The following is a 26,857-nucleotide window of genomic DNA, read 5'->3' as shown; positions in this document are numbered from 1 at the left end:
TAAACAAGTTTTTATTTTAACAGGGTAAAGCACACTGAGCTACGTCGCTACTTTTTCAAGAAGCGACCAAGCCACAAATTGTAGCTAAATGAAGTGGCTTATCACATTTCAAACAGACAAGTACTCAAACACGAACTTGATTCGAGATGTGGAGGAGGAAAATCGGAGGACCCGGGGAAAATCCACGTGACCGCGGGGAGAACAGGAAAACTCCAGATATACAGCAGGATTCGTCAGGGTCGAGATCGAACCCACGACCTCCTGCATATCAGGCGAGGGAGATAACATCTCGCCACTGCGAGGGTGCGTCTCAGTGCCTGCTTGCCCCTTTCGAACGTATTTTGATTTACTTTCTTCACGTCAACTTATTGTGGCTGGTCGTTTTCTCTAAACTCTCGCCATTATTGATGAATACGCGACTTTATTGAAGCCTGGGTTCGTGAGAGCTTGGAGGCTGTTGATGCCTTCTCCACGTTACTACGATCGCAGTTTCCGAATTCCGTCTCCTCGGGTTGCTGTGGACAGCCGTGGCGGAGACGGCGGATTCCCTTGGCCGACTCGGGGTCCGAATTGACTAAATTCTAAACTTACACCGCAAACTACTCGACTGGGATCACGCACAGCAGCAGCAGCAGCATTCATTACCCGCTACTGGCAGCAGACTCACGCCCAGGCCACGCTTCGTCGTCTCAGCTGGTGTCATCAAAATCAGCTGGAAGCTGGTGGGCTCGATGTGACGTGTTCCCGTGCGCGGGGCCTGGAATCCGGAGTCTCATTCCGTAGGCTCTGGGAGTTCGCGAGAGAGTTTGTTTGGATTGGCGCTGAGCCGTGACGATGAAGCCGCTATTTAAATATAAACACGTCCTGCGGTCTCATAGCCCGCGAGGAATACTCTCAACATCTGATAACCGCAGGGAGCAGGGCAGCGTGAACCACGCAGGGAGCAGGGCAGCGTGAACCACGCAGGGAGCAGGGCAGCGTGAACCACGGCCCTCGTGTTAAACTCCTCTCTCTGTCTCTCTGTGGCTCACGAACCCGATTTGTGAACAGCCATGGGTCATCAACTTTGCTCATTACACCCCCCCCCCCCACATCACCCAGGAGAATCTCTTCGCATCCAATTGCTCGACAAGCTTCTTCGTGTTCAGAATGCAGTGTGCGTGATGTTCCACAGGGGTGGAGCGGTGGCACAGTGGTTAGCGCACTGCATCGCTCGGAACCCTGCGACCTGAGCTTGATTCCTGGCCACGGCTGACATCAGTAATCCGTGGCGAGTGAAATCTAAACGGATCCCGAGGACTCCCTTCAACAACCCGCACTGACCAGCGGGGTGAAGTATGGTCAAATAAAATCACTTGACCGACAAGGCGCGAGGCAGCATTCATCCAGCAGTGCATCGACACCTGGCCGTAAATTATTGCACTGTAATTTTTGTCACATTGCACCATTTGTTTAAATCAGTGCGCATTGCCCTGTGTGGCACGTGGATGGGAGACGCGGGACACCGACACGGGCAATGGCAGAGAAACTGAGAAGTGCGAAGCGTGGAGAGGCTCAGGCTGGGAATGGGAGCGCAAGGCGTGCAGCACGGAGCAAGTGCGTGCGAGAGGCCGCGTGTTGACTCTCGCGGGAGCAGCCGGCTCGGGTCGAAAGGGATGATCGCCGATGGACAAGACCACAAGACTGGCGAAGGCAATGGCACCTCCACGGTTGGCTACGTACGGTGCGAAAGAAGTCCAACATACTACGCACATGAATGACGGCACAGGCCCGAGAAGACGGCCACAGTGGACATGAAGCAATCCATCAGCGCCTCCCCCTTCCCTCCCCACCACGGCCTCTCTCATAAAACACAAACATATTCCTGCCATGAAACAGACGCCATCCGCGTTTATTTATTCCACGGCGGCGATGTATAAACAGATGCCCGAAACGTCGTGATTTTTGTTTTTTATTTTATTTTACTTTCTACGTGACTTTACCGAAAAAACCTCAGAAGAAGATGCCCCCCCGTTTTAGATTCGCGTACTCCTGGGGCAAGTGGTGCAAGCGAGCACCTCTCAAGGCCGGCACGGCGCAACGGTGGTGTGGTCATGAACCACGCCCGATCGCCTCTCTCTCCTTCGTGCCACGAAGACACAGAGGGACAGACACGCGGAGACACGGAGACTGCGAGTGACCTCACTGACCGCATTCACCACGCAGTTCCGCATGACTGTTTCATCATCTGGCAACGGGAAGGTGGCGACAGATGGTCCCTCTCCCTCCCTCTCTGTCTCTCCCTCCCTCTCTGTCTCTCCCTCCCTCTCTGTCTCTCCCTCCCTCTCTGTCTCTCCCTCCCTCTCTGTCTCTCCCTCCCTCTCCCCGTCTCTGACGTGGACGGTATTTATAGTTGACGTTATTCTCTGTGATCGGTCACCGAAACGATTCACGGTGGGAAAAAGAAAATAACGCAAAAGCGCCCCCCGCTATGAGCGACCCCTCCCCCCCCGCTACTGGGTGAGGCGTGAGAGTCGTCTCGTTCGTGTGGTTGTGGAACACGGGAACGACACACGACGACGATGATGACGATCATGGTGATGGTGTTTGATGATGATCATGATGATGATGATCATGGTGATGGTGTTTGATGATGATCATGATGATGATGATCATGGTGTTTGATGTCGTCACGCTGAGCTTTGAGATGTCAATGAGGACGCAAGAGGGGGAGGAGGGAAGTGGGGGGGGAGAGCAGAGGAGGACGAGGGGATGGGGTGCGGGGTGGAGGTGGCATGATGATGGATGAGTCTGCGTTGCGCGCATCATCATCATCAGCAACAGCACGCCCCGTGCCGCCTCCTCCTCCTCCTCCCTGCCCCTGGATCCAACAGCCCCAGCACTCCCCGCGACCTCACCTCGACCTCTCCTCAACCACGCACTCATCCACGACCACGTGGACACAACGGATACCGTCACGCGAGGTCAAAATGACACTCACACAAAGATCCCCGTATGGCCTGAACAGACTGTCGTGCTGTTTGCGAGCACCTATAAAGGCCGGCACGGCACACGAGGGGTGGGGTGATCAGCGCCACACTCGGCCGCCTTTGTCTCCCTACTAGCGATGCTTACACACAGCACCAGGTACTCATTTGAGGCCGAGTCGACCTAGCGGAGGCCTAGGACCGGTTCAAACAGTCGTCACTGGTGTTGGCCGTGAGCAGGAATCGAACCAATCGACTACCATCCATTAGCCTCCGTGTTAAGCTGAATACACGAGCACTCCTCGGCATACAACCACATCCAGACACAAACACGCGGACACGACACTCATACCACCACAGTCAGACTCGCCCACAACCTCAGCCAACCACAAAGACACCAAGCGACAACCACGCCGAGATCAAGCTCAGGGCACACAGGTGGAGGAGGGTGAGGCTCAAGAGGCTGCGGTCAGGATTCTGGTTCCAGGGTGGAACCACGGCCACCATTGGCGTTGCGGACAGGGTGAGAGTGAGGGATTGGTTTGCAGTTATGGCCGAGGTTAATGCTGGGTTAGGTTTAGATATAGTGGTTAGGGTTAAGGTTATGTCTAGTGTTAGCTTTTATGGCTAGCGTTATAGGGTTAGGTTTTAGGGCGAGTAGTGTGAAGGTGATAGATAGATCGTGTTGCTTGTGGCTCTGTCGAGGTCTAGAGGGCAGAACGCGCGTGGCTGCTCGGGGTAGGGTTGGGCGAGCGGTCGGCAAGCACTGGGGTCAGCGCTGGGGTCAGCGCTGGGGTCAGCGCTGGGGTCAGCGCTGGGGTCAGGGCTGGGGTCAGGGCTGGGGTCAGGGCTGGGGTCAGGGCTGGGGTCAGCGTAGGGTCGGGGGTTGGGGCTAGCGGCGATTGGCTGCGGCACGACCCGCGGCATCGCGGTTGGCCGCAAGCAACTCGCGCCCCGCGGTGAGTGAGGGAGACTCAACCCGGCAGTCGCGGACAATCCCTCGTGTAGACCCCCCCTCCCCCCCTCGCTCCTGTGTCCTTGCACGACACGACGCGAGACTCCAGGTGGATCCGTTCGGCATTGCTCTCCCCAACCCCTCCAACCTCCTAACCCACGACCACTCCACGACCACTCCACGCCATTAAAGCCATCATCACGCCATTATCGCCGTCATCGCCATCATCGTCTTTTACATCTCGTGCCTCACGCCAGCACGTCGACTGATGATGGTGACGACGATGACGTCACAAACAGAACACGTGCAGGAAAGCCTCGCTGAGTCTCAGGACTCGTTTTGCAAGAGGGTCTTGCTACACCGGGATCTTTAGCAAATCTATGTACAGTACTGTACTGTATATTTGTGAGGAAACTGGAGAACTCTGGAGGAGACCCATCACGCATACGAGGTGGGATAGGGGGGGGGGGAGATAGGGGGGGGGGAGAGAGAGGGGGGGAGAGAGAGGGGGGGAGAGGGGGGGGTGCCGGTAACCAGAAATAGATTCTGGTGCTAAAGTCTATTTATGACCACGCGTAACAGCATCTGAGAGAGAGGGGGGAGCGGGTTAAGAGACAGGATAGGAAGGGGAGAGAGAGATAGGAGATGGGGCACAGCAATGGGAGAGTGGGAAGAGTGAGATATGAGAGAGGAGAGAGAGAGAGAGTGGAGATGTAAGAGAGGGAGAACGAGCAAATAGGGAGAGAAGGGAGAGAGAGCAAGGGGAGAGCTGGGAGAGGAGGGGGGGGATAGAGAGGAGCTAGAGAGAGGGAGAGCAAGGAGACGGGGAGAGAGACACACGGGGGGGGGGGGGGTAAGGGAGAGCAAGACGAGAGGAGATGAAGGAGTGCGGGAGAGGGGGAGGAGAGAGGGGGGGGAGCAAGCAGAGAGACGTGGAATAGAAATGTCGCGCTCCTCGCTCCTGCACGCGGAGAATGAACAATGAAGCGGGCGGCGCTGACTGAGACGCACTCCGCGGGGGGGGGGGGGCGCACAAGCGCAAAAGTGCAGCGGTAACGAGGGGCAATGTGCAGCGGCAATGTGCAGCGGCGATGTGCAGCAGTAACGTGCAGCAGCACTAGCGTGTAAAGATAACGCGCCAGTCATGCGTCAAGTGCAGCAGTGAAGTACGCGGCAGCTACGGCTCAGGGTCAATGTGCAGCGGTGACGTGCAGCGCTGCACACGCGAAGTCCCCACGGGCCACTGCTCCATCGTGGGACAGGGCTCTCTGTACACACAGCCCACTCATACACACAGCCCACTCATACACACAGCCCACTCATACACACAGCCCACTCATACATAGTATACTCATACACACAGCCCACTCATACACACAGCCCACTCATACACACAGCCCATTCATACACACAGCCCACTCATACACACAGCATACTCATACACACAGCATACTCATACACACAGCATACTCATACACACAGTCTACTCATACATACAGCCCACTCATACACACAGCATACTCATACACACAGTCTACTCATACACACAGCCCACTCATACACACAGCATACTCATACACACAGCCCACTCATACACACAGCCCACTCATACACACAGCATACTCATACACACAGTCTACTCATACACACAGCCCACTCATACACACAGCATACTCATACACACAGCATACTCATACACAACCCACTCATACACACAGCCCACTCATACACACCGCATACTCATACACAACCCACTCATACACACAGCCCACTCATACACACAGCATACTCATACACACAGCATACTCATACACACAGCATACTCATACACACAGTCTACTCATACACACAGCATACCCATACACAGCGCATACTCATACACAGTCTACTCATACACACAGCATACTCATACACATCATACCCATACACACAGCCCACTCATACACACATCATACCCATACACAGCTCACACATACACACAGCTCACACATACACACAGCCCACTCATACACACATCATACCCATACACAGTCTACTCATACACACATCATACCCATACACAGCGCATACTCATACACAGCTCACACATACACACAGCCCACTCATACACACAGCATACTCATACACACAGCCCACTCATACACACAGCCCACTCATACACACATCATACCCATACACAGTCTACTCATACACACATCATACCCATACACAGCGCATACTCATACACAGCTCACACATACACACAGCCCACTCATACACACAGCATACTCATACACAACCCACTCATACACACAGCCCACTCATACACACAGCATACCCATACACAGCGCATACTCATACACAGCTCACACATACACACAGCATACTCATACACAACCCACTCATACACACAGCCCACTCATACACACAGCATACCCATACACAGCGCATACTCATACACAGCTCACACATACACACAGCCCACTCATACACACAGCATACTCATACACACAGCATACTCATACACAACCCACTCATACACACAGCCCACTCATACACACCGCATACTCATACACAACCCACTCATACACACAGCCCACTCATACACACAGCATACTCATACACACAGCATACTCATACACACAGCATACTCATACACACAGCATACTCATACACACAGCATACTCATACACACAGCATACTCATACACGCAGCATACCCATGCACACAGCCCACTCATACACAGCCCACTCATACACACATCATACTCATACACAGCGCATACTCATACACACAGCCCACTCATACACACATCATACCCATAGACAGTGCATACTCATACACAGCTCACACATACACACAGCATACCCATACACACGTACACTCATACACAGCCCACTCATACACACATCATACTCATACACGCAGCACACCCATGCACACATACACTCAGATCTCACACACAGCACACATGCACACATGCACACAGCACACATGCACTCAGCACACGCGCACACACGCACCACGCACACACGCACCACGCACACACGCACAGCACACACACGCACAGCACACACGCACAGCACACACGCACAGCACACACGCACAGCACACACGCACAGCACACACGCACAGCACACACGCACAGCACACACGCACAGCACACACGCACAGCACACACGCACAGCACACACGCACAGCACACACACACAGAGCACACACACACAGAGCACAGCACACACAGAGCACAGCACACACAGAGCACACACAGAGCACACACACACAAAGCACACACACACATAGATCACACACACACAGAGCACACACCGCACATCACACACACATCACACACAACACACACAACACACACACACAGCACACATACACACAGCACACACACACAGGACACACACAGCACACACACACACAGCGCACACACACAGCACACACACAGCACACACACAGCACACACACAGCACACACGCACACAGCACACACAGCACACACAGCACACACACACACAGCACACACACACACACAGCACACACACACAGCACACACACAGCACACACACACACAGCACACACACACAGCACACACACACAGCACACACACACACAGCACACACACACACACAGCACACACACACACACACAGCACACACACAGCACACACAGCACACACACACAGCGCACACACACACACAGCACACACACACAGCACACACACACAGCACACACACACAGCACACACACACAGCACACACACACAGCACACACACACAGCACACACACACAGCACACACACAGCACACACACACACAGCACACACACAGCACACACACACACAGCACACATACACACAGCACACACAGCACACATACACACAGCACACACAGCACACAGCACACACACACAGCACACACACACAGCACACACACACAGCACACACACACACACACAGCACACACACACAGCACACACACACACAGCACACACACACACAGCACGCACACAGCACACACACACACACAGCACACACAGCACACACACACACAGCACACACACACACAGCACACACACACACAGCACACACACACAGCAAACACACACAGCAAACACGCACACAGCAAACACGCACACAGCACACACGCACACTGCACACACGCACACTGCACACGCGCACACTGCACACGCGCACACGCACACGCGCACACACACACGCACACACACACACTGCACACACACACACTGCACACACACACACTGCACACACACACACTGCACACACACACACTGCACACACACACTGCACACACAGCACACTGCACACACAGCACACTGCACACACAGCACACTGCACACACAGCACACAGCACACACAGCACACAGCACACACAGCACACAGCACACACAGCACACAGCACACACAGCACACACACACACAGCACACACACACACTGCACACACACACACTGCACACACACACACTGCACACACACACACTGCACACACACACACTGCACACACACACACTGCACACACACACACTGCACACACACACACTGCACACACACACACTGCACACACACACTGCACACACACACACTGCACACACACACACTGCACACACACACACTGCACACACACACACTGCACACACACACTGCACACACACACACAGCACACACACACACAGCACAAACACACACTGCACACACACACACTGCACACACACACACTGCACACACACACACTGCACACACACACACTGCACACACACACTGCACACACACACACTGCACACACACACACTGCACACACACACACTGCACACACACACACTGCACACACACACACTGCACACACACACACAGCACACACACACACAGCACAAACACACACTGCACACACACACACTGCACACACACACACTGCACACACACACACTGCACACACACACACTGCACACACACACACTGCACACACACACACAGCACACACACACACAGCCAAACACACACAGCACACACACACACAGCACACACACACCGCCTTCACGCCTCGACCACGCCGCGTCGCGGTCTCAGCTGTCATCGCCGCCCTCACCGCCGCCGCCTCGCAGCTCCGCAATCCGGGCTCGGCACAGCGAGTAGCGCCATTCCCATCCACCTCCTCCTCCTCCCATCCACATCCACCTCTCATCCTCTCTCCTCCTCCTCCTCCTCTCATCTCACCCACATCCTCATCCTCTCTCCTCCTCATCCTCACCGGCAGGGCGGCCCCTGGCTCCTCTCACGGCTCCCCGCATCCAGAGCGCAGCCGCAGGCGGCACGGCAGAGACCGCTCCGTCATCATCGCCCTGAGATCGGAAATCGAGATGCGCCCTTCCCTGCTCCCCGCTGCTCCCTCCCTTGATCTCCCTCCGCTCTCCCTGATCCCTCCCTGATCTCCCCGCGCTCTCCCTGCTGTCCCTGCTCTCCCTGCTCTCCCCGCTGCCAATGCGACTCCGCCTTGCAGTGCCCAGTGCAGCGGCGAGGGTTCGCCAATGAGAGCCGCGCTTACAGTCAAGCCTCCCTCCGTTCACTCTCCCCTCCCTCTCTCTTCACTCTGTTCCCTCTCCCTTCACTCTCCCCTCCCTCTCTCCGCCCGCGGGGCGGTATGGGGCGAGCGCCGCCTGCGGTGCAGGAAGAGCAAGCGGACAAGAGAGATGAGGAGGAGAGGGGTGAGGAGGAGGAGGAGAAGAGGGATGAGGGGGAGGAGCAGGAGGAGGAGAGGAATGAGAAAGAGCGGGATGAGGAGAGGGATGAGGAGGAGGGGGATCATCAGGAGAGGGATGAGGATGAGAGGGATGAGGATGAGAGGGATGAGGATGAGAGGGATGAGGATGAGAGGGATGAGGATGAGAGGGATGAGGAGGTGGAGCTCTAGCGGTTACGCAGACCGGGGGCAGGGTCACCGGGCCCGACACCTCGTGTATGTATTTAACACGAGGGAGACAAGGGCGGCCGAGTGTGGTGCTTGGTAACAGCACTTGCCCCAAAAGTCTGTTGAGGCTATACGGGGGATCTTTGTAATTTATGTAAAGTGAATTCCTGCTGCTCAAATGAGCATTGAGGCATTGCTGCTTCTCTGCTGTTCACAGCCAGTGGTGAAAATGCCACGTTTGTTTGACGCGGGTGACTGTTGATTTCCCCTGCAACTTGGTACAAATTGTATCGACCACAGAGGGATGATGAGTCAATCCCTATCTGTATTTGCACGCCTGCAAATTGTGTGAGCAGAACTCCGCCCAGTATCTCCACGTGTCAACACGAACACGTTTTAGTCCATCGCCCTATTGGCTTTGCAGACCAATACCAAGGAGTGCCTTCTGAATGTAAACAACCAGTCAGATCATCAGGCAACAGGATGCGTTGTCCGCGTATCTCTCGAGTAATTAATATTCTCCACAGCGACTCGATGTTGATATTTGAGGCGAATTAATCAGGATTGGCCTGTCAGCACGCGGCGCGTTGTGACGTCACAACGCGCAGCAGCCATCACTGTCGTCGGTGTCATTCCGATGTTTCCCTTTTTCGTGTTGACGTTTGATTTAGCAATAAGTCGTCGACGCGTGCACCGAGTATTGAACCGCAGAGGCCTCTTCTCGCAATCGCACGGTTCAGTGTCCATCCCCGAGGCTCGTACAGCCACAACGAGGCACCTTGAGGACGCGCCTGGTCCCGCGTCCATGCCTCCCACCTCTGCGCTTCCCGCCTCCACACACCCGCACTCACCGTCGTGGGGGGATGTGGTCAAATTGCCCCCCCGCCCCCGCATGTACAAGTGCATATCCTGCATAAACCGTAGCGCGCAAGCCACTGCTTGGCCTGCAGAAGCCACGGCAGACACGCGGCGCGACCCCGACTGTGCGCGTCATCCGCGACGCGGCTTCTTCTGCGCGCGGAGGTGCCGACTCGTGACCCCGCAGCAGCAGCAGCAGCTCCTGTGCCGCCATGGCACAGACCGCCTCACTGCCTCCCCCCCCCCCGTGTCACTCCACTCACTCAACCACAGCTCACTGCCCCCCCCCCCGTGTCACTCCACTCACTCAACCACAGCTCACTGCCCCCCCCCCCGTGTCACTCCACTCACTCAACCACAGCTCACTGCCCCCCCCCCCGTGTCACTCCACTCACTCAACCACAGCTCACTGCCCCCCCCCCCGTGTCACTCCACTCACTCAACCACAGCTCACTGCCCCCCCCCCCGTGTCACTCCACTCACTCAACCCCCTGCACCTCCCTTCCTCGTCTCCCTCTTCCACTACAGCCCCTCCACACCCCCCCTACACACATCCACCCCCCCCAACACACATCCACCATACACCCCCCCTACACACATCCACCCCCCCCAACACACATCCACCATACACCCCCCCTACACACATCCACCCCCCCCAACACACATCCACCATACACCCCCCCTACACACATCCACCCCCCCCAACACACATCCACCATACACCCCCCCTACACACATCCACCCCCCCCAACACACATCCACCATACACCCCCCCTACACACATCCACCCCCCCCAACACACATCCACCATACACCCCCCCTACACACATCCACCATACACCCCCCCTACACACATCCACCCCCCCCAACACACATCCACCATACACCCCCCCTACACACATCCACCCCCCCCAACACACATCCACCATACACCCCCCCCTACACACATCCACCCCCCCTACACACATCCACCATACACCCCCCCCTACACACATCCACCATACACCCCCCCTACACACATCCACCATACACCCCCCCTACACACATCCACCATACACCCCCCCCTACACACATCCACCATACACCCCCCCCTACACACATCCACCATACACCCCCCCACACACATCCACCATACACCCCCCTACACACATCCACCATACACCCCCCCCTACACACATCCACCATACACCCCCCCACACACATCCACCATACACCCCCCCACACACATCCACCATACACCCCCCCCTACACACATCCACCATACACCCCCCCCTACACACATCCACCATACACCCCCCCACACACATCCACCATACACCCCCCCCTACACACATCCACCATACACCCCCCCCTACACACATCCACCATACACCCCCCCTACACACATCCACCCCCCCTACACACATCCACCATACACCCCCCCTACACACATCCACCATACACCCCCCCCTACACACATCCACCATACACCCCCCCCTACACACATCCACCATACACCCCCCCTACACACATCCACCCCCCCTACACACATCCACCATACACCCCCCCTACACACATCCACCATACACCCCCCCTACACACATCCACCATACACCCCCCCTACACACATCCACCATACACCCCCCCCTACACACATCCACCATACACCCCCCCTACACACATCCACCATACACCCCCCCCTACACACATCCACCATACACCCCCCCCTACACACATCCACCATACACCCCCCCTACACACATCCACCATACACCCCCCCCTACACACATCCACCATACACCCCCCCCTACACACATCCACCATACACCCCCCCTACACACATCCACCCCCCCTACACACATCCACCATACACCCCCCCTACACACATCCACCATACACCCCCCCTACACACATCCACCATACACCCCCCTACACACATCCACCATACACCCCCCCTACACACATCCACCCCCCCTACACACATCCACCATACACCCCCCCCTACACACATCCACCATACACCCCCCCTACACACATCCACCATACACCCCCCTACACACATCCACCATACACCCCCCCCTACACACATCCACCCCCCCTACACACATCCACCATACACCCCCCCTACACACATCCACCATACACCCCCCCTACACACATCCACCATACACCCCCCCCTACACACATCCACCATACACCCCCCCCTACACACATCCACCATACACCCCCCCTACACACATCCACCCCCCCTACACACATCCACCATACACCCCCCCTACACACATCCACCATACACCCCCCCTACACACATCCACCATACACCCCCCCTACACACATCCACCCCCCCCTACACACATCCACCATACACCCCCCCTACACACATCCACCATACACCCCCCCTACACACATCCACCATACACCCCCCTACACACATCCACCATACACCCCCCCTACACACATCCACCCCCCCTACACACATCCACCATACACCCCCCCTACACACATCCACCATACACCCCCCCTACACACATCCACCATACACCCCCCTACACACATCCACCATACACCCCCCCTACACACATCCACCCCCCCTACACACATCCACCATACACCCCCCCTACACACATCCACCATACACCCCCCCTACACACATCCACCATACACCCCCCCTACACACATCCACCATACACCCCCCCCCTACACACATCCACCATACACCCCCCCCTACACACATCCACCATACACCCCCCCTACACACATCCACCCCCCCTACACACATCCACCATACACCCCCCCTACACACATCCACCATACACCCCCCCTACACACATCCACCATACACCCCCCCCCTACACACATCCACCATACACCCCCCCCTACACACATCCACCATACACCCCCCCTACACACATCCACCCCCCCTACACACATCCACCATACACCCCCCCTACACACATCCACCATACACCCCCCCTACACACATCCACCATACACCCCCCCTACACACATCCACCATACACCCCCCCTACACACATCCACCCCCCCCCAACACACATCCACCGTACACCCCCCCTACACACATACACCATACACCCCCCCTACACACATCCACCATACACCCCCCCTACACACATCCACCATTACCCCCCCCCCTACACACATCCACCATACACCCCCCCTACACACATCCACCCCCCCCCAACACACATCCACCGTACACCCCCCCTACACACATACACCATACACCCCCCCTACACACATCCACCATACACCCCCCCTACACACATCCACCATTACCCCCCCCCTACACACATCCCCCCCCCAACACTTCCTCCCGTGGTCGTTCCACCTCCTCCCCTGCCCCCTCCGCACCCCCCACTCCGCGCCCCCCTCCCCCGCAGCCCCCATTGTCTCCGCCTCTTGAGTCGCGGGTTTCCATGGCGACGCTCTTGGGGGCAGCAGCAAGCAGAGGCTGCTATTAAAACAATCACAATGAAAACAAACACAATTAAAACAAGCACAATGAAAACAACCACAATTACAACAATCACAATGAAAACAAACACAAATAAAACAACCACAATGAAAATAATCACAATGAAAACTATCACAAATAAAAAAACACAAATAAAACCACATCTTCTTGGTTCTTTCGGTAAAGTCACGTAGAATGGAAATAATAAAATAAAACATAATAAAATAATTCTCACGACGTTTCGGCCACAACGCAAGCCGCCGTCCTCAGGTGGAGAGCAGGTCTGTCGAGTAGACAGTCTGAATGACACACTCCAAGCTTGGAACGACTATTTAAGCTGGGATAGAGTGGGGAAGGGCGCCTTGACAAAATAATTTGCATATCAAGAGGAATTGTTGTATTTTTATTATTTTATTATTTCCATTCTACGTGACTTTACCGAAAAAACCAAGAAGATGAATCCCTGCAGTCACGAAAGCTTTAAATCGAAACTAAAACAATCACAACTAAAACAATGGTAATCGCATTGCGCGCGCTGGCTCCTGCGTGCTGGGTTGCTCGGCAGAGTGTGGGGGTCGGGGTGAGGAGGGGGGTGAGGAGGGGGGTGAAGAGGGGGTGAGGAGGGGGGTGAGGAGGGGGTGAAGAGGGGGGTGAGGAGGGGGTGAAGAGGGGGGTGAAGAGGGGGTGAGGAGGGGGTGAGGAGGGGGGTGAGGAGGGGGGTGGTGTTGTAATGAGTGGAGGGCGAGGATGCGAGGCGGAGCGGGTCGCCTTGGGTCGCCACTGATCCCCTCTCGGCGAGACCCCACGCGGCCCTAATTAGAAGCGCGGCGATCACTCATCGCGTCAGTCCGCCTGTGCCGCGAGGCGCTGCTGCCCGAGTCATTCTCAGCAGCAGCAACAGCAGCAGCAACAGCAGCAGCAGCAACAGCAGCAACAGTTGCAGCAGCATCAACAGTTGCAGCAGCAGTTGCAGCAGCAAGTTGCAGCAGCAGCAGTTGCAGCAGCAGCAGTTGCAGCAGCAGCAGTTGCAGCAGCAGCAGTTGCAGCAGCAGCAGTTGCAGCAGCAGCAGTTGCAGCAGCAGCAGCAGTTGCAGCAGCAGAAGTTGCAGCAGCAGCAGTTGCAGCAGCAGCAGCAGTTGCAGCAGCAGCAGTTGCAGCAGCAGCAGTTGCAGCAGCAGCAGTTGCAGCAGCAGCAGTTGCAGCAGCAGCAGTTGCAGCAGCAGCAGCAGCAGTTGCAGCAGCGAGTGTCGTTATTGACGACCGCACAGAAACGGCGCCTCCACCACCACCATCATCACCATCGTCGCCATGACGAGCGTGAGGGCGTGCATGGCAGTGTCTGCCTTGGCCTGAGGTGTTTGGGTTTGGGGGAGTGCGGGGTGGAGCTCGCTGGAGCAGGGCACGTCTCTGACCCCACTGACCCCCCTCCCACTGACAGGTCATTCAAAGCCGCGCTCGATGCAGCCATCCATCACCGTCCCGATTCCCCCCAACTTGGAGATTCATCTGCTGCTCTTTAGCGCGCGAGATTAATGAACGGCCCCTAATTACCATTGAGCGCGCACCTGCACCACCTGTGCACCCCCCCCCCCCTCCAATGAGGCAATGAATCTCAATGGGCTGTCACGTGGGCACACACACACGTGGCTTCGCAGCAGGTGTCCCCACTGCAACACCCGCAGAGACGTTTAATCCCCCCCCCCCCCCCGTGGAGCCACTCGGGGACACTTTTAAACAATTCTTAAATAACTAAAAGACAACAAGGATTCATGTATCATGGATAGATTTTTCGTCGCTCGACAGTGGGGCGCGGGTGGAAATATTTTCCGGAGCTCAGCCCCGTACAGCTCTCGCTGAAAGTTAATCCTGATACAAGAGTTGCAAGGGACAGATAAAATAAAATGTGTTAAAATATGATGTACTCATTTGTCAGCTCGCCCTGTTACTTTCTTAAAATAATGAAGAGGCATCGGGCGTCTCGGTAATGGGGTTTTATTTGACCATACTTCACCACGCTGGTCAGTGCGGGTTTGTGAAGCGATGGGGAGGGGCCACTGATGTTTGCCGCAGGCCTCCACCTCATGGTCTTCAACGACGACGACAATCAATCACGATACATCCAGCAGTGGTAGCCTCATTCCTCAGCGTTTGTTTTAATTGAAGCCAGTTACCAGGTCTCCAGTTCACAGTTCATCCTCATGATTATAGTTTGTAGTTTATTTAGATTAAAGCTCATTGGAAATCGCTCGTATGGACAGAAATGTATCGTCCTTGCAAACAGCATATCCCTCTACCCACGAGCAGCTAGGCTAAAGCATACATCTTGTAGAGTTTACTTGTTTTTGCAACAAACTATACACCACTAAAACACGCACGGTGCACGTAGAGACCGGCAGAGAGAAACGACGCAGTACCGGAGGGCGCTAAATTCCTAAAATCGTATGAACACGCGTTTTATTTGAATCAGCCGAGATATTCCCCTTACAAGAGACCCAGTGTGCAACCATACTTGACATGTCGCACACATGTGTGCGGTGATGACAAGCGTGTGTGCTGTGTTCAGGTGTGTGCGCTGTGTCAACTAAGCCTCAGATGAGTACCTGGTGTGATGTGTAAATATCACCGCGAGGGAGACAAAGGCGGCAAGGCGTGGTTCTGGTCAACCATTACCTCGTATGCCGAGCCAAACTTTATATGTACTCTCTAACAGCACTTGTTCCTCCAATCTGTTAAGGCTATATGGGAGATCTCTGTACTTTGTACAAGTGTGTGTGTGCGATGCAAAGTTGTGTGTGCTGCGTTAAGGTGTGTGCTGCGTTAAGGTGTGTGCTGCGTTAAGGTGTGTGCTGCGTTAAGGTGTGTGCTGCGTTAAGGTGTGTGCTGTTTTAAGGTGTGTGCTGCGTTAAGGTGTGTGCTGCGTTAAGGTGTGTGCTGCGTTAAGGTGTGTGCTGCGTTAAGGTGTGTGCTGCGTTAAGGTGTGCGCTTGCTCACTAATCCTCTTCACTGCTGCTGCCCCCTCCGCTGCTGTCCGAGTATGCCCCCAGCAGGCTCAATCCGCTAGCCCCACCAGCCGGAGCTGCGGTCATCAATGGGCCCGCTCCGCTACTCCCTGCTGCTGCTGCCGCTGCTGGAGCCACCGGTCTCAACACAGCAGCTGCTGCTCTGTGGGTTCCACTTTGCTGCTTCCCTGCCAATGTCTCTGTAGCAGCTAATGCTGTTGTTGTTGCTGCGACCTTCGCGGCCGGCTTCCTGACCACCAGGCCCTTGAGTCCCGCCTGGCCGATGGAGCCCACGCTGCGCTCCCATGTCTCCGTCTTGCGCTTCTTTTCCGCCGGTTGATCTTCTTCACCCTGACAACCGGACGAGGTGCGCCGACATCGTTAACTTCACATCGTTAAATCTTGACTTAAAGCTTTCGTGACTGCAGAAATTCATATTCTTGGGTCTTTCGGTAAAGTCACGTAGATAGGTTCAAAGAAAATATACAAAAATAACAGAAAACTACGACGTTTCGATCGCAACGCACGCGGTCGTCTTCAGGAAAAGAAGACGACCGCGTGTGTTGCGATCGAAACGTCGTAGTTTTCTGTTATTTTTGTATATTTTCTTTGAACCTATCTACGTGACTTTACCGAAAGACCCAAGAATATTCACATCGTTACTGTCATCACGTGTCCCGGGGTCGTCGGGTGCCGTGTGATCATGAGCACAACAGTCCCGCTCCGTTCAAATTCAGTTTGTTGTTAATGCTCCACAGACCTGATGATTGCTCTGACCTCTGGAACAGCCAAGCAGCTCCAATAGAAAACAATGTCGTGTTAGACCACTTTGAATCAATAAACTTTAGCTGGCATTGGTCTCCCATTTGGTTATGAACACTGAACACGTACACATTGTCAGTTACACAATTAATGAAGCTTCAGTGATTTCCTGCTCAAATGAGCATTGAGGCAGTGCTCTTGTCCCTGAAATTTCATATTCCCATGGTGGTTGTGAGTACGTCCATAGGACAATCGCTTTTGACTTCCCCACAAAGTGGCACTCATTTTATTAACCCCAGGGAGATGATGGGCTGGGTCAACCCCCAACCAACATTGACTTGGTGAGCCACCAGGCACAATAATGTTGGACGTACACACGAGACACTTCAGAGATGCAAGTGACCACCGGTATATAACGGTCAAGTGTTTTTTTTTTTGCTTGGACATAGAATATCGCCACACGGCATGGCTGACCTGCGTGAGGATGTCGGTGGGTCTCATCGGAGCTGCTGATGACGAGAGGCGAGCTCTTCCAGGCTCATCCTCCTCCGCCGAGTCAGAGTCGGAGTCGATCAGACGCTTCCCCTTGCGCTCGTTCATGATCTCCCTGCGCGACGAGGGGCCGTAGGCTCGGTCAGCGCTTGGGATGTAACGATCAGTCAGTGCATTTGAATCGTGCGTCGTGGTGCTAGGCATGCACGCATCGAATCGTGCGCCTAACTCCCCAATTGTTAAGACAGCAGTGGTAGAGACGAATGTTGGACAGTCCTTCCCCCACACCTCCAATAATTATCACGGTTGGCTACGTATGGTGCAAAAGCAGTTGAACATACATACAAATATACAAACGCGCCCAAGAAAATAATGAAGGAAGTGATGCAATGAAATTACCTCGTATGTAGGAGCTAGATGGATTGCAACATCACTGGATTTATTGTGGCTGCTGCCGATGATGACGATGATAGTTTGTTCGTGAATGGTTCATGTAAACGCTGAAGCCACTTGGGGACTCTTGATAATGGATCGATACAAGAATGCGAAATAATGGTTTTTCCATTCAAGACTCAATGCATGCATTGTGTGCATATGAATTCACTGAAACGAACTTCAGCATTACATTCCCAGCACGGAGACAGGTGTTACCCTCGCTCCCTCCCCACCATACTCCTCCACCCCACGCCCACTCACTGTATCTCCCTCTCCTCCTGCTCCAGCTGCTTCTGCCGTGCCAGCTCCTCAAGCGCCGTGTGCCTGGCGAGCATCCCCTCAAAGTCCACGGTCGCCTGCCGCTGGTTCAGGTCCTTCAGCTCCTCCAGGTTCTCCAGGATGTCCATCTCCCACTTGGAGTCCTTGGTGCGGTTCTCGAGGACCTGGCGGAGTGCACATCTCAGTTGTAGCTGGCTGCTTCCAACACCCGAGATACAGTGTCGCTTTCCTCTTTGTCTCTTCTTTTGACCAGTTATGTTCCGATTGTGCTGTCAGCATCATTGCAAGCGATGAAGAATAGCAGAGCATCTCACCCATAGCTCTGCAATATCCAGAAGTGGATACTACAGAGTTACCTTTGAGCTCCCATCGAGTGACCACTGCTCCACTGAGTAGAAAGAGCAGCAATTTCTCACCCTTCTTTCTGTACGAGAGCAATGCCCATCGCATGACAAACTGATATTTAATTTTCAGACCTGGAATGTTAACGTCATTGAGTGCAGTAGATGGGGACCACTTTGAGACCATCATCTCATTGCACTTGAGAAACCAGTTTAATCAAAGGTGGTTGCAGCCTCGATTCGAACCCTGGATCTCGGTGGTGCCAGTTCAGCGCCGCGACTCCGCGCCACGTGGCCACCTTGAGGCGGTGGCGGCGGCATCTTCTTCCTTCTCGCGTGGGCAAGCAGCTCGCGCGTCTCACCTTCATGGGATTGTTGAGCTCCTCCTCCTCGCGCTCTTTCACGATCCTCTGCTCCTCCTCCTCGATCAGCTTCTCCGCCTGGAAGTTGCGCGTCGCACCGTGCTCGATGGCATAGTCGGTGTTCTCCGGGTCAGTCTGCGGACGGCGGAAAGGCAACGAGGTGGGCGAGTGCTCAAAGTTACAAACGGACAGAGCAAACCACGGTGGTGCGAGTGCTCATACGGGGCGATCGGAAAGTCTCGACCCAGTTTCGGTTTCTTATTTTGGAACCAAATGCACATATCCTACAATGTACATCCTATTGTTAATTTACTGCCGGAGGGAAGGTCTTCCCAAGATGGGGCTGCCATGGGGGTTGCTTGCCCATACTTCACCATGTTGGTCAATGCAGCTTGTTGAAGGTTCGTGGGGGGCCCAGGTTCAGATAACATTCGATGCCGAGTTCGTAGCAGAGTGCGCTAACCACTGCACCACCACTTGTTTAAGCTCCATCAATAGAATGTTAAATACATGAGAGAATATATGGGGACATTCGTTTCTCGGTGAGGTGCCACATAAGAAGGCATTACAAGCACGGGCCACTAAGTTTATAGATAGCAGGAGCGTTTGTAATACGACGCACTCCGAATGGGTTTCAAGATTGCAAGACATCGATAATGGTATTTATAAGTTAATCGGTCAGAGCCCAAAGTTACAAAAGTAAGCCAAAAATTGGGGAAAAACTCCAAGGACCAGAACTTTGGTTGGAAAAGTAGCTGAATAATGTTACAAAACGTGTTGTGAAAGTTTAAAATTAAATACAAAAGTACGATTTTTTTACGATATCAGGTCGCAGTACACAAGTGGGAAAGCTGCAGAGAAAACACTTCTTGAATTACCTTAACGGTGGAGTAGCATCTCCATTTTAAATAATATTAATGATGACCTTAACATCAGGCAGGGACTTTACAATCGTCACTGGATTCTATGCATTGTTACACCGTAAAAACTGAGAAGAGATAACAAACAGCAAACGTGGTGGCCAAGTAACCGTGTCATGGCCGTTGTTTACTGGGTCAGCGGGCGCGAGAGTTCCCTTTGTCGTTCTAGTTTCAGTCGCATCGTGAGAGCAGTGCCCCACAGTAAAGCTGTTCCCTCACTCAGCCCCGTCCTTCCTGACGGGGCTGAGCGAGTGCCGTGCACACCTTGAAGGTGATCTCAGCCACACATCGGGTGCACTTGATGTAGAAGCGGAAGATGTGCAGGCCCAGGTAGTTCTCAGTCAGCACGGTCTCCTTCCTCGCGTTGAATTTCTTCCCCTTGTAGATGTATTCACCACACGTCTTACACCTGCACGCACCACGGCGACGACAACAACAGCCGCCGCCAAGTGACGGTCATGTTACTCCAGCACTTGTGCCAGACTATGTACACTTGGAGGCCACGTTAAGTGTAAGAGGTCCTCTGGCAAAAGGACATAGGACAGACCCAGGTGTTATGGGTTAATCGACTGGCCCAATCACCATCTGAGCTACCCATTGTGCCAGCATTGACACACATGTACACACACTCTTAAACAATGATATTGCTATTTAGCCTTACAGGCGGCATGGTCAAGTGCTTTATGTGATCACCTAAGAAGAACGGCAAGGCACAAGACGAGGTGGCATGACCAGCACCACGCTTGACCACCTTTCCTTCCCCAGTGCTGCTGTTTATACAAACCACAAGTACTTAGGACAGGTTCAGACACTGTTGCTGATATTCAATAATTTAGTGTGTGGACTACTGCATTATCTTCTTGGTTCTTTCGGTAAAGTCACGTAGAAGGGAAATAATAAAATTATAAAAATAAAACATAATAAAATACAATTCTCACGACGTTTCGGCCACAATGCAAGCAGCCGTCCTCAGGTGAAGAACGGCTGCTTGCATTGTGGCCGAAACGTCGTGAGAATTGTATTTTATTATGTTTTATTTTTATTATTTTATTTTTTCCCTTCTACGTGACTTTACCGAAAGAACCAAGAAGATGAATCCCTGCAGTCACGAAAGTTTTCAATCGAAATTTATACTGCATTATCATTCCTTACACATACGATCTTAGCTATCGTTGCTTCGTAACTAATTGTGCAACTAGACTTAGCTACACGGTGATTAAATCTACACTAACTGCAACACCGGATGCAAAGGCCATAATTAAAAGAATAATTTTTGCCGAGTAGCGCTAATGGATGCACGTTAAAGTCAATGTATTTTCAGCAACAGCCGCAGTTATAGCATGCATTAGTTGTTAGAGGGCGGGGTACAAACATTAAATAAGATAATGACCTAAGATAAATCATTGTTATTTCCCCAAGGGGCCAGCTTAGTCAAGACAATGCACCCCCTACGAATCCTCACCATGCAGATGAAAGCCACTCCGAATGTAACTATTCACCTTGCTAAGAAATCTAATGATTCAGGGTCACCGTTCGATTCTCCTTTTGCTACTGTGCTGTAGGTAGAATCAATACTGGCTGCAAAGTTTTACATAAACCAACCACGAGAAATGTATATCAATTACTTTGTCTTGCGCACTGCTTTGTGCAGCAACTTTCAAGTCCATGTTCATGTCTGGTGGGTTCGCAAATTCCAAAACCCTGTTCTTCTTTGGGCCTTAATGTTAATCTTGAATGTATTCTTATATTGCACTTTGCATTGTAACCGCATCTCGTGGCACATTAAGGAATGAAAAACAACGTACTTGTGAGAACATAAATACACACACATGAAACATTTTTGTAAAATCCTACGAAACAGCAGAAACCAAATCGAAAACCGATGTGAAATAAATATCTTTGAGATATGTCCTTCAGATTGTAACACTCGTGGACCTGTTCATGTGCACAGACAGCGAGTTCCACACTCTTCTCTTTGTATGCGACCAATACAGGATTTAAAGCTATTTAAAACGGTGCTTGCGACCTGTAATTCGTGTCGACATTGCACAAGCAATTGGCTGTACCAGAATAGAGCAACAATGAGGTGTTGGTGACATCAACCACACTGGCCGTGAAATAGCCTTGGCCTTGATATACAAACCGTAATCAATCTTACGCGCAGAATTCATTGAATGCATCCTGAGTGGAGTAAATGCTTTTCATCAGTGAACCGGTTAGGTGTTAGATGTCCAAGAGCCACCTCAAGCCACGTGCACGCACCTCATGTTGAACGGAGCCATGAGCCGCACCACATACTGGCGATCCTTGGGGAGCTTGAGCTTTGGGATTTTAGCCGGGTCGAAGTCAGGGGGGTAGTATTTCTGCAGGAGCCACGCACAGACACACACACTCGTGAGTCATTGAGAGCGACACAGCCTGCTCCACTCCTGAGAATGTAAGCTGCCTAGGGTTATGTGAAGCCACCTCTCACGGGTCCAGCTCTCGCTAACCATTTTATTCTTCTTACTAGCCCAAGTTATTGCTGCTTAGCACTGGGACTTGCTCAAGCAACTAGCTATAGCATTTAATATAAAGACAAGCTAAAGAAAAACAATATATAGTTAACATTGTCCTTGGCTTCAGCATCATGCTTCACTCTAAATGATCGCCTCACTTTTAGCTTTAGCAAAATGCTCTGGCTTTAGCACCAACCCCAGCCTCAGCAACATGCCCAGTGCCGGATTAAGCAAGTGTGGGGCCTGTAGCATATGTTATAAAGGGGCCCTAAATAAATATTAAAACACAATTTTTTTACTTGCATAGTAAATTGTATTTTTTCATTGCTATACAGCCAGATAATACGACAAATCGCTAACCTTAAACACCCAGTCGTTCATAAAAGTTGAAGGCAGTATAGTACTATAGTAATAGAGCAAGTGCAGAATCAATGAACCGGAATTGATGGCTTGAAAGTATTTTGCGCAGGGCCCTTGAAAGTGCGGGGCCCGTAGCTACTACATATGTAGCTACTTTTACTACTGGGATAATCCGGCACTGAACATGCCCCATGTTTAGTTAGACCTGTGGTCAACTGCACTTGTAATTGAATAATTCATAGTGGATTTCAATGACAATGCAACTGAATCTACAGATAACAATTCCGCTTTGATTGTTATTATAACGGACCACAACCACGTCTGGCCTGAGCACCAACTCCAGTCCGAGCTAAAGCCCCAACCCGAGCCTGGACGTCTGTTCTAGTTCTGGCACCAACTCAAGATCCAGATGCAGAACTACTTCTAAAATCTGTCCATTCGGGGCTTTGCTGGAACACTATCATTATCATAATCAAAGGACAGTCCACAACTTTACCAGGATAAAAACAATGTTTGTTTTATACGTTTACATTTTATCAGTTTAACATGTATTATGGATTCATATGTTATCATTATTTACATCCTATTTTAGTCTTGCGTATGATGGCAATATGTTCAGGAATTAAATGTGCTGGCCACGAGCGAGCTTCATGGAGAGAGTTCATGCAGTGGGCCACAGTTTGGGTCGCATGGCCAAAATCGCACTCCCTGTGGCTTGTCTTTAATTTGACATCTATGATGGAGGTTTGCGCATCGGCCTGTTGATGTTGTGATGCAGTTGATGGTCACACCACCGGTGTCTTCGAGGAACGCATTTACATCAAAATGACTAATATCAACATGGAGTAGCCAAACATAGGACTACGAATGTAACAATGGCCCCAATTGCCGACGCCCGTATTGACGTGGTATAAGTTACACTTTATCTGGGTAACGTTTGGCCTACTCTGTACCCACTCTGCACGTCCAAGCCACGGCGATGTTGCTGCTCTGATGAGCATTGAAGCGGTGCTCGTAGTCTGTTTGCAGCCCTGACGCAGTGGCGGAAATTCCACATTCCGACGACGGGAGCGAGTCTATCCACGTATATGTCCATATGGAATACGGCGGTGCGGAGGCCCGGGTTGGTGGGCCACGTCGGGATGTGCGAGAAGGCAGCACAGCAAGCGGGTTCATGGACCCGTCTGTGCTCCAGTTTACTTCCACAGGCCACTCATCAAAGTATTTGTCTAAAACATTCCGATGGAAACGCCTTCAATTCACCGAGGTGTCCGCGGAGAGCGGCTTAATTGAGCATTCGTCTCAATGTCGCGTTACCAACGCTCTTTGTGTACGGACAAGGCGTGTCGTATTGATGCTGTGTAATGATTGTACTATAGTGTCGACATTAGGATAATGCTGCGTGTTGTTGTTGTTTATAATTGCTACGCGTGACTTGTTTGTCATTTTAACTCTCTAAATTGTGATAGCCTGGCAGGGCCTGCTCGCCTAGCGGAGCCCACGGGCTTGCCCAACTCTGCCCGCCGACTCCGAACGAAGGTTCAGCGAAGCGGCTCGTGCCGCCGTCTGGTGATGGTTCCTGTAGAGTGATGTCGGTGGTGATGTTGAGTGATGTTGGTGGTGATGTCGGTGGTGATAGAGTGATGTTGGTGGTGATGTTGAGTGATGTTGGGTGATGTTGTTGGTGGTGATGTTGAGTGATGTTGGGTGTTGTTGGTGGTGATGTTGGTGGTGGTGATGTTGGTGATGTTGAGTGATGTTGTTGGTGATGTTGAGTGATGTTGTTGGTGATGTTGGTGGTGATGTTGAATGATGTCGGTGGTGATGTTAGTGGTGATGTTGGTGATGTTGTTGGTGATGTTGTTGGTGGTGTTGTTGGTGATGTTGGTGGTGATGTTGAATGCCCAGCCACCGCATGCCTAAACAGCTTTTGTTCGGCCGGATCGAGGGGGCTAAACGGGCGCGGCACGGGCTGGAGAAGAGATGGAGTGATGTGGTACAGGAGGACGTGGAGCTGAGTGGACTTGCCGATGACTGGTACCAGCGGTGTCAAGATCGGCCTCAGTGGAGGAGGCTCGTGAAGGACGCTACTGGGCAGTTGGAGGCAGTCGCCCTCCAACAACAACGGAGGGCGGAGGAGCGACGCTCACAACAACGAGCGGAGCGCCGGGTGGCTAAAGCAAAGCAAGTTGGCACAGTAGGGGGCACAGGTGGTGGATCAGCCAGTCATCTCGGTCAGTCGACCCGTGGCACCTGGGTCTGCCCCGTGACCTCCTGCCAGCGGGCGTTCGACACTTCACGTGGCCTCAGGGTGCACATGGCCTGGCACAAGCGTCGTGGTGACGTCACCGCCACTTAGTGGCGAATGGCGGTTGTTGTTGTTGATGTTGAATGATGTCGGTGGTGATGTTAGTGGTGATGTTGGTGATATTGTTGGTGGTGATGTTGAGTGATGTTGGTGACGATGTTGACGATGTTGGTGGTGATGTATCGTGATGTTGGTGACGATGTTGACGATGATGTTGACGATGTTCTTACGTTTAGAACTTTGCGCTCAGACATCCTGAAGACGAGACGAGGGACGGCGAGCGGCGACGCGGACCCGGACTCGGGAAAAACGAACGCAGCATCCGGAACTAAAAATCAGTTCCGGATCTTCGCGTGCGCGCAGCGGGGAGCGGTGGCGCAGTGGTCAGTCCCACTCGCGACCAATAAAACGGTGGCGAATGTTTGAGCCGGGCCCTTAGCCCTCTACTAGGTTGACTCAGCCTTAAATGAGTAACCGGGTGCGCTGTGTATAAACGTCAGGGACACCCAGACGCCTTCATAAGCCACATTTATGTGTGACATAGTGCCATGAGCATCTAATAAACATTGTGTAGGTGGCCGTATTGTGCCAATAAAAAGTAGAGAGATTTATGACCAATTCACACGAAATGCACCCGATTTGGTAAGCCAAGCAGCCTGGAGCCTGGTTCGTGTTTGTGTCGGTGAGCACAGCGCGAGGTGGTGATCAGCAGAGGGCAAGTGCCGAGACATCTAAAACACGTGTGGTGTTGTACTGCACTTCTCTGCTCCCACGTCCATTCCCCCCGCCTTCACCAGACCGCGCGAGGTGAAGTATGGTCATTGGACCTCTACGACCGATGCGGCGTGGTGGGGAGGCCCTCATCCAGCAGTGGATTTGACAGAGGGATGCAACCACACAAAGTGCAGGGTGGCGTCGTGTCCGGGAATGGGCCGATGGGTTTGGCAGCATTCCCGTGCGTG

The 26,857-nt window shown here is 52.9% G+C and overlaps 2 protein-coding genes across 3 annotated transcripts in view; both read right to left on the bottom strand.

Moving 5' to 3' along the window:
- LOC144933962 (xylosyl- and glucuronyltransferase LARGE1-like) overlaps positions 1–9,381 on the bottom strand; it is a 128,530-nt gene extending 119,149 nt beyond the window's left edge. The window contains exon 1 of one of the 2 annotated variants that reach the window (XM_078859336.1): positions 9,171–9,381. The gene's annotated coding sequence lies outside the window, so the exon portion shown is untranslated. Of the gene's footprint in view, positions 1–9,008; positions 9,099–9,170 lie in introns of those variants that run through there. The other variant, XM_078859337.1, reaches the window with a different exon arrangement.
- Positions 9,382–16,115: 6,734 nt separating this feature from the next.
- YJU2 (YJU2 splicing factor homolog) lies at positions 16,116–26,225 on the bottom strand. The gene is made up of 7 exons (XM_078859335.1): positions 26,126–26,225; positions 22,992–23,092; positions 20,994–21,138; positions 19,810–19,944; positions 19,089–19,270; positions 18,375–18,507; positions 16,116–17,489 (listed from the first exon to the last, which is right to left on the bottom strand). Exons 1-7 carry the CDS (start codon positions 26,147–26,149, stop codon positions 17,130–17,132), a joined length of 1,080 nt encoding a protein of 359 aa, XP_078715461.1. The 5' UTR covers positions 26,150–26,225; the 3' UTR covers positions 16,116–17,129.
- Between the last annotated feature and the right edge of the window lie 632 nt (positions 26,226–26,857).

The sequence above is a fragment of the Lampetra fluviatilis genome, chromosome 8 (assembly GCF_964198595.1).
Source record: "Lampetra fluviatilis chromosome 8, kcLamFluv1.1, whole genome shotgun sequence".
Lineage (NCBI taxonomy): Eukaryota > Metazoa > Chordata > Hyperoartia > Petromyzontiformes > Petromyzontidae > Lampetra > Lampetra fluviatilis.
The sequence above is the reverse complement of the archived record's forward strand: the minus strand, read 5'-3'. Positions and strand labels throughout refer to the sequence as shown.

Bases quoted from the DNA above. Each gene is read 5' to 3' on its own strand.
- YJU2 (XM_078859335.1), bottom strand. From the start codon at position 26,149: ATGTCTGAGCGCAAAGTTCTAAAC. The intron at 23,093-26,125 runs GTAAGAACATCG...TGGCTCCTGCAG, and splicing joins CTGAGCGCAAAGTTCTAAAC to AAATACTACCCCCCTGACTT. The intron at 19,271-19,809 runs GTGAGACGCGCG...GCACTCCGCCAG, and splicing joins AGCTCAACAATCCCATGAAG to GTCCTCGAGAACCGCACCAA.